Here is a 14335-nt window from a genome sequence, read left to right as displayed (position 1 = left end):
ATGTTTTGATGCTTGTCTCCTCCTAGATATTTGTGTTTTCGGAAAAGAAATTCTTCACGCCATTCTTCGTAAAGCAGGTAATGTTGAACTAACAGCTCTATCACATTTTCCTTCCTCCATTTAAATTCACACATACTTATCAATTAACAAGTGTGTCACATTATCTTAACGAGCATGCCACCATATTAATACCCATACGTCATTGAATGCTTCTCCTCCCCTTATAGTAAATTTAGTTCAATTTTCCCAAATGCATTGCGTCAATGCCTTATGGAAAATTTTTGCAAGCGAGATATTTGTACTTGCAATCAGACTATTAAAACACAAACAACATTTGCTTTGTTGTTATGTGCAATTGTATTTATGCCCTGTGTCTATAGTTGTTGTTTTTTTTTTCAATTTTTTTATATTATACACATGTCTACCTCACAGAAGGTGGTAGGGGCCTATATATTTTTTCAATCCTTAGGATTTGCAAAGTATTAGCAAAGCCAGAAATGCATCTGTGGTATCTTTATATGAGTGTAAATCATCATGAGTGTGCATCCTTGATGCAAAATAGTCTTGCATATCTTGCATATTATGAATAATAGTCTTGCCTATGAATATTGGTTAATGAGAGATTACAGATTACATTCTGTACACTCTTGCATATTGTGCGCTGGATGTGGTATGGTGAATTTTTTGTTAAAATGTTTGTTCTTTTATTGTTGGTGGGGGGTTTTTATGTTTGATTTTGTTGTGTTGGCGTTCTCACAGCTGCCAGTGGAACACAATTACTTGTGGCTGCAACTGTTGTACATCCTCATCCTGGATGGCAGCAACTTGTTGCTGTTTGTGGAAAAGAAAGTGGCAGCCACTGTACTCGGTACTATGGCGGTGCATCGGCCGCATGTCAGTATACAGGAGATTGGCTGCTCTGTGCTGGGTCCCCTGGCAAAGTTCACCCCAGTGCCTGGTATGAAGGTATGTAGATATTCATACAAACAATCTGTTCATTTCGTTTTTCAAATAGGCCCCGTCTTCATCCAAGTGAAGTTTCAACTACAATGTAGCTATATATTTTGCAGTAACAGGAGTTTTGCACCGTTTTGCCCAATATCGCTAACTTGTTTCTCCATCAGCCCAGAAGCAGCCTGCTAGTAAAGTTAGCCCAAAGTCAATTCAAATTGGTTTGGCAATTGGAATTGTTAATTAGTAATGAGGTGAAATTGAGAAAATTTCAATGAGATGATGATGGAACACACATATTGAGCTAACTCACAAACTAGACAAAGTTATCTTTTTTCCGTTCTCAGATTTGATGGAAAATTGTCACCTGTATGCTATAGCATTTTCTACAATATTTATGATGTCTGAGTACTGTAAAACACGATATATTTGCGGCATGAAAATTTCACGAATTGGAGCTAATGGCCTTTCTCGCAGCATGAAATTTTCGCAAATTGCCCCTGGCATCCAATGCATATTGTGTAAGCAAGAACTTTCGCATGCATTGTAATTTCGCGAATGTTGGTGCTCGCGAAATTCGCGAAATGAAAATGCTAGCCAATATATCTAAAGCTGAATATACTGTCTGAGCGAGAAACATGCTGCATTGAATAGTCAGATATGAACATGATATAATGTTTTTGCAGAAGATGAAGTATGTTCGTGATCCTTCAAAACTTAAAGCCAGCTGATATCACAGATACTACTCTACTGAAGGCAGTCTGGATCATTTCTGTACTACAGAGGAATGATTTTGAGGTATATGTATATTGATATTTGCCACCTGTTAGGGGAAAATGGCCTTGTAAAAAGTTTGGCTTTGTATGAAGAACAGATCTCCCATGTCAACCATACTTCATGTTTAAACAAAAGTACTTAAATTTTCACTTCACATAGTACCAAATAATCCTTGGATTTCTCTGACATTAAGTTAACGTTGCCTTCATGAATTACAATATTCTAAAACACGGATGTAAACTACTTCAGTATTGCTGTACGCATGTGTGGAAATAGGTTCATTTGCAAGTATTATATGCTACTGGAAATAGATCTTGGAAATGGCAAATGACTTGAGATAGTGGTTATGGTATTGGTGATGTATCTCTAATGATGCTTTTCTTCCAAAGTTGTCATGGCAACCAACCTTTTTTCCTTCTCTTTTTGCACGGCACTGCGTATCCCAGGCGCCTGTTCGCGAGAGCGGAATCGAGGTGATCATCAAAGCCATGGGAATGCACAGGAAGAGCGAGATGCTGATGTGTAAGGCGTTCCACGTCCTCGCGAACGTCACGTGTATGATGTCGAGCTACAGCGGATGGGCCATCCAACAAGGTAGGCCGCGTGAGGAGCTTTATCATACCCGAAAGAAAGACAAGAGAGAGGGAACAAAATGGGATGGAGCACTTGTTCCAAATCATCACAACAAACTTTTCTAAGAATAAACACTTCTATTTTAGCCATTTCCCCCTCATCTTTGCTGTAATTTTCCAGAGAAGATAAATGCTTCACCTCTTGATTCAGCTTGAATTTAATAGTGCCCCTGCAGTGGCTGAAGAAAAATGTAAGCCTCCTTTTGTCTCTTTTTAAAGGTACATTGGTATCATTTTGCATGTGCATGGGTCACCATCAAATTCAAATATATATCGTCGCTGGGGCGACAAGACCTCGCATCTACAAAATGTCAAATGTTCAGGAGAGCAAAAAAACATGGCAGCCAAAGCATTGTATCCAATGGGATAGACATTCCTTTGACATGCCGTGGTGGCTTCATTTTGGGGGTAAGACACCTAGGATTTGGACAGGACATCACTTAACTGATTATCTGACCATTAATCCAAAAAAAATCATTTTCACCAAAATTGCAGATACAAGGTCTTGTCACCCCAGCGATGATATGTTATGGGAGTGTCCTGTTTGTTTCTTTGTTTGTTTGTTTGGATTTGTTTGGATTTGTTTGACATGAAAGTGATATACCACACAATTTCTCCTTTACTTTATGTTATCTTTCTGTCTGACTATGATTGTTATGTTTTGAAACACATTGCATATTCTTTTCCATTTTGTAGCTATACGTGCAGAAGAATCCAGCAATAACCAAAGCTGAACAACAAAATCAACAATTGAAATTGTAATTTAATTTATGGAAGCTTTAAAGCAATTAAAGTAAGATTTTGAATCATTGCTATGCAAGGGGTATATGCATGTGGAATGATTTAAGCTTTGGTTTCTCTGCACCTCTTATTCACGTACAAAGACACAAAACATTTGCTCTCAAAAGGACAGTCTTGTTTCTCAGTTTTTTTCATATCATCATGATTCCTCAATTGGATATTTTTTCATAAATTCTTTGTCAGTAGTTTCAGAAAGAAGGGTAACAGTTGGCATTTATCCATCCCGTATGGAAAAAAGGTCATACAGGTAAAATTAATTCATTTACAAAGGAACATGTCAGTTCTTTGAAGAATGCACGTCTTGTGGTGAAGAATGCACGTCTTGAGGTGACCTCAAGTGCTGCAAATATTATCGCACTTCCCGCCGCTAAAACGTGACGCGTTCCCCTCGCTGCAATTTAATTCCTACCTTAATGTAGAAGGTGGTTAAGAGTCAAGCGTGCAGAACTGCAGAAATCCTTTTTGCGCGCAACGATTTGAAGAATGCCGATTGACGTGCCCCTGTTCGGGGGAAGAAACGTGGTGGAAGGCAAGTCGGTGCCTCGGTCAAACTTACGAGAGATCGAAAAAATGCTGCGAGTGTAGACTGAATTAGCCACCTCTGAGCCACTCGCATCAATCAGTGGTAAGACATCGCAGGAAGAGTGCCACCAGCTACCCGAAATGAAAACAAGTGCGCGCTCTGATGCCGATTCGTCGCCACAGTGGATGGCAATCACTGGGCGGAGGGTGCCCCCGAGCTACGCCCAGCGATGCCCGCAAAGGTTGCCGTGTCAACGCCTGCCGTGACAGCCACTCGGAGACCAATTTTTCCTTTCCTGTTGTAATCAGGTTATTTCATCAGCTGATGCTAAGGAGGATTTTTTTCCTCTTCTCACCTGCATCTGAATTTGAAAGGTGCAGAGAAAGAAAATCGAACAAACCAGTTACGTGCATCCAGATTTGAAAGGCAGAAACAGAATCGAATCAACCATTTAAGTTTGATGATATACCTGGTACAACTTTCACGAAGATTTCATTAAGATGAATTTGGAAAGTGCTACGACCACAGCAAGTTATGATAAGGAAACAAGGGAGGTAGACAGTCTAGATGTCTCATATCGTATGCAAACACTAACGGCACTGCCCTGGAAGTTGGTTTGTTGCTATAACAGTCTCCGATGGGATGGTTATAATCATGAAGCCACGTTTCTAGGTTTCCTGAAGTATTCCATGGAGGAAAAACAAAAAACTGAGAAGAAAAAGAATGTGGAGGGAGAGCATATGGACAGAGCTCCCTCGATCCGTCCCCAGACATGGTCGAGAGGCATAAATGTCACCATCTATCAAGCTGAACTTCTTGCCCGCCTCCCCGTTTCATCCGTTTCTCCTTAAAGTATGCCAGATTTTTAGGAGCTTGGGTCCATCATGAAAGCACTACCAGAACGATTTATAGAAATTCTACAAGTATGTCTTTCAAGTACTTTATAGTGTGAACACATCTTTAAAAAAAAAACACTTTACAACTATGCATCCACTCCTTCCTTCTCCTTCTCTTTCAGCCACATACAACTTTGCATCTTACGTTCATGGTTTGTGAAGTAGGACATGAGGTACTCAAGTTTTTCTGTTGTAATAGTTTAATGTTAGAGGGAAATTGCATTGTAAATCATTTCTTTTTTCTGTGTGTCCCTTATATTCCATGTTTAAGATTAGATGAGGCAAGAATGGGTAGGTGATGAAAAAAGGAACCTTATTCTTGATTGTTACCATAGCTACAAAATTTCATGACACAGATAACCAGCCCCGGTACAGTTGTTGCTGGCAGGCTGTAGTAGCCAGAGAGTCGTGGCCACAAGCAAACCTGACACCACGCGTCACACGTTGGCCCGAAAATAGTGCCTGGAATTGAGCATGTAGGGTCCCGCAGCAAATTTAGCAGCGAGGTCGCGACGCACGTTCGCACTCGCCCCACTTAACCTCAATCAGACTGGGGTGGGAGTTTTGATGAGAGTGATTCTATTCCCCGGCTCCTTCTCAATCTGTCTGAGGTTCTTTGATGGCTTTGCACGAGCATCCAGGAAGCGAGCCTCGGGATCCTTACATTGCCCCCATTTATCCCCCCCCCCCTCCTTGTTTTAAAACTCCCCCTTAAACACAGCCTTGATGTCCAGCAAGGGGCATCATTTTTCAATTTTCAGGCCAGTTGGGGGACTTACAGAAACATTCCTGTGAACATCTCTCTTCATTATAACATAGAGCGAGAGTAGTGAAGATGCAGTGTGCAAGTTTACATCAATGATTCTTTAACTATTAAAAGTTCTTAGTGTCTTCTTTATATATGACTAAACCGTAGAGAGAATTCTGCTCTTGTCATACCTTTCATGGACATTATTAGTGGGAAGAGTAGTTTAGGAAGTTTTTGTGCAAAAAGATGAAAGGAAAGAACTTTTATACAGGTGTGTCGGCTAATGTTAGGAGTCAAATTCGGAACCTTTCAAGGGATGGAGGGGTAACGTGGTAGGAATGGGTCATGTGTGTTTGGTGATTTGATCACAAATATCAAAGAGAATTCATCACATTTTTTAAGGAGATGCTGCAATTTGGGATGAGGCTTTGGTGACTGCGATGACTTGATAACTTTAACCCGTTGAAGACGAGTCCCGAGTATACCTGGGCAAGTGTCTATGGGAAATGCGTGTTGTAGCAAAATCAGTCCGTCCTCAACGGGTTAAAGTGAGGTATCAAATCAGATGAGGCTGTATAATGAGTTGTGGTTTGATTATTCCATTGCATTGAAATAAATGAATGTCTGGAGCGGAAGACCTTTAAAGTAGATAAGGTAATTGTTGGCTGAACAACTGTGATGAGTTCCACTTCATGTTCTCCTCCTGATTTATTTTGGTATTGACCTTTTCTGATCTCTTTCTCTCTCTTTTTCTCTTCTCTTCGTCACTTTCGGTCTTTCTCTCTCTCGCTCTCTCGCTCTCTCTCTAAACTTTGAATATATATTACATCAGCTATCATCTAAGTGATGTGGTGGGTAACTGTTCTTTGTTTTTGGCTTGGCTCAGAATATCTTGGAACTATCCTTCATATTTTTTGTCAGCCTGTCTCCCTTTCTATCTATCTCTCTTTTCATTCTATCCCACCCCCCCCCCCCTTCTCTGTGAGTCATGTGATGGTTAATTATGGAAAGGGTTCAGAGAATTTCTTATATCCAATCCCTTATGGAGCTGAAGTGGGAGATGATTGTTAAGCTTGCGGTTAAAGGAAATGTACCAGCCACTAGGCATCTTTACAGTCTAGATCGTGTGTCTGATTGTGTATGAGATGATAATGGTTAGATGATAAGATTGCTGATAAGAACTGTAAATTTGTTCAATCTCGTATGGACCAAGAGGCCGTCCTGAAAGGTACTTCTGTCGGGGACCCACACTGTCCAGGCAGATCAGCTGTGACATCGTGTTTGTCAACATTTAGTAGCCTCGAATTTGACCGGTGGAATTGGATTAAGGATATCTGGGTCACAAGCTTGTGTCATGGGCTTCCTTGATTTGCAAGGGGGATTATTGTTTCATGAGTGTGATCTTGCAGATACATGTTGATGACTGTTCGATGTTCATTTGATGTTGTTTTGGTCTTGAATTTGGGGAAGCTAGTCATAGAATCATCCTCACTTATGTGAATTTCTGCATCGATATCATACCTTAATAGCATTAATCGTTTCAGTCCTAGTCTTGCAGACCTGTGCATTTGCAGAGATGAGGGAAAATGGAGTTGGGGGGGGGGAGGAGGGGGTAGGAATGATGGCATTAGAGGTTTGTTAGGAGGAAAAAAGTGATTCTCATACGTGATGGAAGCAAATGCAGAAGGGTGAATCTCCAGAAATGAGTATGATATATGAAGCAGCTGAAATCCAAACCAGATTAGGTGTGGTTAGCATTGATCGTAATGGCAAAGTTTACCCCTCGTGGCCGTAGTGTCAGATTAAGTTTTCTGCAAGGAGGCGGAAAAGAGTGGCACAAAACGTAGGAACATCCCAACATATATTTTCCAACATTTGTGGGGGAAATTTCTCGCGAAGATGTGTTAATGCATTGACACAAGTCGCCTACACGAGCACATTAGTTGCTAAAAACATACTGTGCAGATTATTACATTATTCAATGGATACATGCATGCTGTAGATAGCTTTCTGTCGATGTATCTGCATTACTTAGATCATCTCTCTCTCTCTCACACTTGAATTTTATGTTTCTCTCTGTATATAAACAGGTTGTTTGAATTACTTATTTCATCTATCCTAGTTTAGCAAGTACAAAGTGTGGCACTATACACTGAAAAAAAAAACAACAACTGCACAAGTGCGTCAGATAGATACTTGACTGACTTTTGAATATCAAATGAATAAGAGATTGTGACAATTTTGGAGGCTCTGCATGCACTGTTTTATTTGCAATCCTAAGATTGCAAACTAACTCTTGATTATACACATTTCACTTGTGTAAAAATGTGACTCAGTATCTACTTTTCTCTCCATTTGCAGTCTGTGGTCTCATTTTTTTTTTTTTTTTTTTTGGGGGGGGAAGGGGATGAATAATATCAGCTGTACATTATATAGCTAGATATGACATTGTAAACCATATGGTCTTTATAATCAAATTAGCTTTTTTTTGGTCCATTTTTAAACCAAGTGTGAGTTGAATTGACCAGTGTTACATCAGAACTGACCTTTAAGAAATATAAGGGATGGAAAGGTCAGAGATAAAAGAGGAATTTTGGCTCTGGAGGACAGAGGATGTGGTTGAATGGGCAGTGAGGGTGACTCATAACTTGAAAGTCATCTTCAGAAGATGGTTTGAAGTATTTTTTTTTTGGGGGGGGGCGAAGAAAATATCTTTGAAAATTGTGTCTGCCAATGGTATTTTTCATCATTTATCCCGCTGAAGAATAGAGCAGTGACTGCCCGGCACTCTCAGAAAAAATAGTCCAAATTTCTGCTGATGGGATTGTCGTAGCCTTCATGAATCAAGGACTAGCAGAAGGTGTAGACAAGAATGTATATGCTGGACTAAGCATATTTTGTAGTTGTGTTTTATTTGTTTTAGTTTAATTTTTTTCCCTTGACAAACACCTTTATTACCAGAGTTCAGAGTGATATGAAATTTGTCTTAATTCTAAAGCTATCCACTGCCCCTTTTTCATTCATAATAGAATAGGTCTATATTTCTAGCTCAAAATGTTGATTATTTAACTTCTGGAGAATTGTTTTCCCTGTGTGTAGTATTCATATTTTTATTCAATGCTTGCCTTTATTTGATCTAAGAACACATTCCTTGTCAATTTCACAAATATTTCATATGTGAGATATTTCAAAGTCTTGACAAAGTTTGATGAATAAAATATGGAATACATACAAATATTATGCATAGACCCTGCTAAGGTGTACTATTTGATGATTAATTACTTGCCATAATATATTGATGAGATATATTCCATTTTTCCAGATTGTTGAAAAATTGAAATTTGTGAGCATATTATCGTTTGTGATTTACACTGCATATTTCTTGAAAAGTAACACAAACCATAATTCTCGGAGTGACATGCAGTTGAAGATTAATATTTCCTGTTACACATCGGTCTCAGGAAAAGTTTTTTGCTGTGGTTGCAATGATTACAAAGAGGTTTCAAGCAGTTAACAAAGTTGCATTGGTTAAAGAACAAAATGCCAAGGGGATGTTCTTTGGAAAGTTGTGGTTTTGTGGTGTGTGCACAGTTTTCATCCTTCTCTTGCATAATTTATATTTTGCTTCTTTCTGGAACAAATTTCTGTCTGTAGGGACCTTTTTTTTCTGAAAGTCACAGTCTTTTTGAGGAGTGACAATGTGTGTGTGTGGGCACAAGAGATACTAAAATGGGCTTCCCAGGGGGACAAAATTTCCGTTCCTCCGAGTGCGCGGACTGCGAGAGGAGAACTTGGGGAAGCTGATGAGTAAGAAATATTGGTTTTGAGCCAATGACTTCTGCTCCCTCCGATGGAAATACGGTTTTTGCTGATCGCCGAACTCGTGTCTCTCGGATTCTCAAAATACGCACTAGTATCACAAGCTCATTACAGTCATGCTGATCACATGTACTTTTCTCCTTTTTTCCCTCCTCATAAGCCATCTGTGCCTTTTATCTATATGTGCACTTCTCTTTAAACCAAATTTCTAAGCTTGTTCTTTCATTCATCAGAGCATTTGCATGAGAGTTTTCGTCGATTTATCCCACTTCACTGTGAATTGGAAATAAAGAAAACTTATGCAAATCTCAGTATCCCCTTAGATCTTGAGAGCTTAACTCCAAGACTAACTTTGTTGTCTAGGAGTGTGCAGTGGAAGCATTATTCCTCTGTTTTCAGTATATTTCATGCAAGAACATACTAGTAGTACATATGAAATCAAGGGTATAATAGGCTTCAAAATAAAGGGATCGTATAGTTTTGGTTGATACCTAACTTCAGGTTTCTAACATTTCTGGTGAGATAATGAGAAACCTCTTATGAAATATGAAAGGACACGTAATCCCAAGAGGGATTCAACATTTATTTGATGAAAATAAGTTTTGAAATGGCTGATATATCCAAAACAGAGCAATCCTAATAAAAGGTGGGACCTATTAGGATTGCTTTGTTTTACTTTGTTTTGGATGTCTCAGCCATTCCAAAACTGTTTTTCCATCTAATTAACTTTAAATTGCTCTAAGAACTGTATGCTCAGTATTATTTCATAAGTGGTTTCTTAGTAGCTCGCAAAAAGTTAAAAGCCCAATCCTCATCTCCACAGATATTATACCATCTCTTTGAAGAGCATTTGGTTGCAAAATACAGCAAAAGAAGCTCTTCTTCCTTTTTTTTTTTTTTTTTTTGGGGGGGGGGGGGTATTATGTGGAAGTTGATATTAGGAAAGTAAATGATGCAGTGTGTGAGAGGGTTTTGAATTTGAAGCCAGGCATGTAAACAAGGAGCTTGACTGCAAGTTGCAGCAGCCTCTTATATTTATCACATGATACTGGGAAATTCATCAAATGATAGCTGTTTCTTCCATTTTCGAGAAGGGGAAAGGGTCTAAAGTCAAACCATCGGTTCGATGCTGATGGTGAGGGCTACTGGCTTGCACCCCACCCCACCCCCCTCCCTCCTCTTCCCCACGGTAGCGCAAGGCAAAAAATAACTCCAGTAGCACTACCCGAGATTGGGTTGCAGCAGCCAACCCCCGTGGCAATTTCCTGGTCCATTTCCCTTTATTTCCTCGCGACTCCTGAGCTCCGCAATTGAATCAGCGCACAAGTTTTTGCCATAGCATAGAGGAGTCATGCCCAGAGGAGAGACAATGATGCTATGGGGAGGGAGAGAGAGAAGAGGGAGATGAGAAAAAAAAAAAAAAAAACTTTAGTTTGTCTAGAAGAGGAGTAGACCGTTCCTCCATTCCCCCCCCCCCCCCCCCCCCCCCCGTTTCCCTCTTCCCCACTCATGTGCTCCCCATTAAATTTAAGGAGTGAGGAAAAGCAAACCCTTGGATGCAGGAGGGGTAAAGACTTTGTATAAGAGCAGGTGAAATAAGGGGCAGGCACTCCCACAGCCTGCCCCCCCCCCCACACACACACACATTCTGTGTGTGACCAATAGTAGAGAAATCGGTCAATATGGATGAGAGAGGAGTTATATACTTTGTGTATAAAGGAAAGTGGATTTATCACAGGGCTAGTGGTTGTTGATAAACTTTAGTGTGCAGATGATAGAAGGATCGTAATTCTCCCCATCCTGTACCCCCACCCCAATCTCCACACATTCTGTGTTAGATTAGTGCAGTAGGTATGAAAAATCATTTGGGATGAGGGGAGGGTTCAATTTGCATACATGAACATGTGAAGGGTAATAGAGATTCCTCAGAAACTTACTGTGTTGAGGAAAGGAGTATATAGTATGCACCCCCCCCCCCCATGCTAACTTTATAGAGGTGGGGTAAAGAGGGTCCAAGAATGGGGGCATAAGAGCATATTTCAAAGAGGATGTGAAGAAAAAAAAAAGACATGCAACATGGGGTGAAAGGGTGCTGTTCTTGTCTCTTCCAGCATTCCTGTTTCTGTTGTCGTTGTTGTAATATTCCACTTTATAGAATGTGACCAGGTGCAGGGGTTGCATCAGGGATTACAAAAATCATACCATGACTAGCTCCAGGGTAAGGTACAGGTGCCCGGTATAGGCGAGGCGACACAAGGAGTAGAGAAAGAGTTCTCACCCCCACCCCCACCCCCCGCTTAATTGTGGCTTAGATTTTTCTGAATGTACGTATCCCTTCCCCTCATCTCCACCCCCTTTCCCAACCCATTTTTGCTTATTGCTGTAAAATAAGATGTGATATAGTAACATGGAAAAATGATGGAGCATGCAAATATTGTTATTCTGTGTAATGGTTTCTTCAATGCCATACTGAAACTTTCACTCTCGCTGTGCCCTTTATGGATTCTCTCTGTGGCTGTGTGTTTTCTGGTCAAAACAATTCCTTCAAACATTGTCTCTCCACTACAATGGTAAAAAAACCCAGCAAAATACTTCTCACTTTGAGGTTGTGCTTGTCAGCGGAAATAAAGCGGAAAGCACACCTTTTTTCATTTGCCTACGCGATGTGATGTGAGTTTGCAAATTTCTGATCTACAATGACTGTTGTTTACTGGTGGCTAATCCTGTATGTTTCTCATTTTAAAGTCATTGCCACTGAGCAGATGGAAAAAATGGGGAACTCTCCAATAAAGTGCACCAGCACTCAAAAATAGTGAGGAAAGATACATTTTTTGTTCACCCTCTGTGAAATAGGTCATACGAGGGGGGGGGGGGGGAGTGAGGGGAGCCAGTTTTACCTGTATAAATTGATAGATGTGATCTAGTTTGGTCCACTTCCAACTGTTGACAGTATGCACGAAAAGACTTAACACACTCCTGGAAGGAAAGCGTAATTGCTAAATCGCATCTTGTTTACATCCTCAAGGGATGTTGAGCACGCTAGAGTATCATGACTTTGCCGTTTTTTCACTGTAGAATGTGTTATTTTGCATGTACATTTGACTCTGTACTTCTGTGGGGACAGAAATAGCCATGTTAGCAATCAATCAGTGATTAGTAATGGCATCTACTCACTTTTGTTTTGTATATTAGCGAGTGTCATCTACAGAAAACATTGATGACAACATGATGCTGACAACTGATTGGTTGCCTCTTTTTTTCTGTGAAAAAATAAAGAAAAATATCGTGTTAGCAAGTTAGAAAAAGAACGTACGATTCAGAAAATGTAAAGCTAGTATGATGTACACAGTGCGTATTGCTACGTTCTGCTGCATACTGTGCTCTGCCCCTGCAGTGGCACATTGATACCAATCGCTCTTGAGAAACTTCTCAACTGTACAGCCTACAGGATTTCCGCGTTCCTGTATTCAGGGTAACGGGTGAATGAATGGTGGATGATCACCTGCATCTTTAACGTCAAAGATTAGCAAGCAGTTTTTCTGTTGGGCAAAGAGCTGCTAACCTGCAATGAAAACCATTTTGGAACATTTGTCTTTTGTGGAGATGCTTGCATTTGACCTCTTGACCTCCAGAAAAAAAAATATTTCAAATATATCTATGCGATCAAATTTCTTGTTTACGACCAACAAGCTTTGAGATGCTATCTTGGAGATGTTATTTTAGACTTCGGTAAACATCATGACTGCCACAAGAACTAATGTAGCATGCATCGCACCCATACACCTCACTGAGGTCTGCGTAACTGTTATCAAGCCAGCATATCAGTGGAAGTGCCCGAACACTCCATTTTTCGGATGAGATGTCATCATTGACACCTTTTTAACTTCTGTCTGCTCTTGCCTCTTTCCTCTTCGAATTCATTTCAATTTTGGGCTGTCACTCGGGCCGAGAATTAATATTTCCAAGTCAGCCGACATCCCTGGATGATAGGTTCTAACACTGGCTCACAGATTTGCACCAAATGATACTACTTCTTTGGTTACACATGTAGCAGTGCAAATGATTTTCATTGGCAGATACAGTCTTTTAACATCGTTTTATCTACAACACGGTATTTATCTTTGGTGCAGATTTCGAGGAGGAGCAACTGGAGCAGCTGATGTCCTCTGCCAGCGAGACGCTGGACTACATCAAGACGGAGGCGGTTCCCTTTATCCAGCTCGTCATGGACGACTTCATCAAGAACGAGGAGATTCAGGAGCAGGGGAGCAAGATTGTGGCCTGCTTCGGATATCACTCCGCCAAAAGGTGAGTCTGTGTGCGCACTGTATCGATGCACGTCTTTCGATTGCAGGGGGCAGCGTCCTCGCTCTTTAATATTAAAGCTCTTTGAATCGAGTATCCCTGTGTCCTAGCTACTGTCATCTGATCTATTTTGAGTGCAGTTTGGACCAGAGTCAACAGCAGTAATCCTCTTTCTGTACTGCATCATCAAATTTTTTGGCATGGTACCTTCATTCTCTTTACGACTCTGAGATATTCGAATGCCTGCTCTGAAGAATGATGATGCAGTGCTTGATTGAAGGTGAATTCTTGATGATTTGATATCCTGTCTTAGCGGGTAATCCTCATTTCTTGACGAACGGCATAATGGCAAGGCGGATATGATGTTGATCCCTTTATGTAATTAATGCACAATGTCCAGTTCAATGAAACAATTTGTTGTTATTTTATTCATACCTGGAGAGAGGGTTACGTAATCATGCATGCCTCACTGAAAACTTTGGCGACTGTCCCTTCAGTGGACTCTTTAAATAACAGCGGATTTCTTACCCTCAAGTGACATAGGTAGTCAAATCTATGTTAACTGAATTGAATCCATAGACTATAGCAAGCACAAAATATGTACCTTGCCCATGTTTGTCTCAGCATGCATTCATTACTTGGATGTCTGATGGTGTGCCCGACGTATCATATGCATTTACGTGAGCAAAATTTTGCATAACCCATGGACTAGATTAAAAACACCTTTGTGAATTCCAGCCTATTCGTTTCCTGGTTTGTGACTACAGCTCTGATTGTAAACCAATGGGATATCAGTGCATTACTGCATGCTAGGAAGTTCCAGAAGTCACCCTCACACATTATGGCAAGGGTCTGGAAAGCCAGCCAACAAGGGGGAAAAAAT

The 14335-nt window shown here is 40.5% G+C and overlaps 1 protein-coding gene across 1 annotated transcript in view; it reads left to right on the top strand.

Moving 5' to 3' along the window:
• The window catches only part of LOC139728671 (uncharacterized), a 101824-nt gene that overhangs the window by 47099 nt on the left and 40390 nt on the right, over positions 1-14335 (top strand). The window contains exons 5-7 of the mRNA XM_071639610.1: positions 760-966; positions 2175-2322; positions 13278-13455. Coding sequence (XP_071495711.1) covers positions 760-966; positions 2175-2322; positions 13278-13455 — 533 coding nt within the window. The remainder of the gene's footprint in view (positions 1-759; positions 967-2174; positions 2323-13277; positions 13456-14335) is intronic.

The sequence above is a fragment of the Diadema antillarum genome, unplaced genomic scaffold, assembly GCF_040938485.1.
Source record: "Diadema antillarum isolate AM-2024a unplaced genomic scaffold, OU_Dant_1.0 scf00000019, whole genome shotgun sequence".
NCBI lineage: Eukaryota > Metazoa > Echinodermata > Echinoidea > Diadematoida > Diadematidae > Diadema > Diadema antillarum.
The sequence above is the reverse complement of the archived record's forward strand: the minus strand, read 5'-3'. Positions and strand labels throughout refer to the sequence as shown.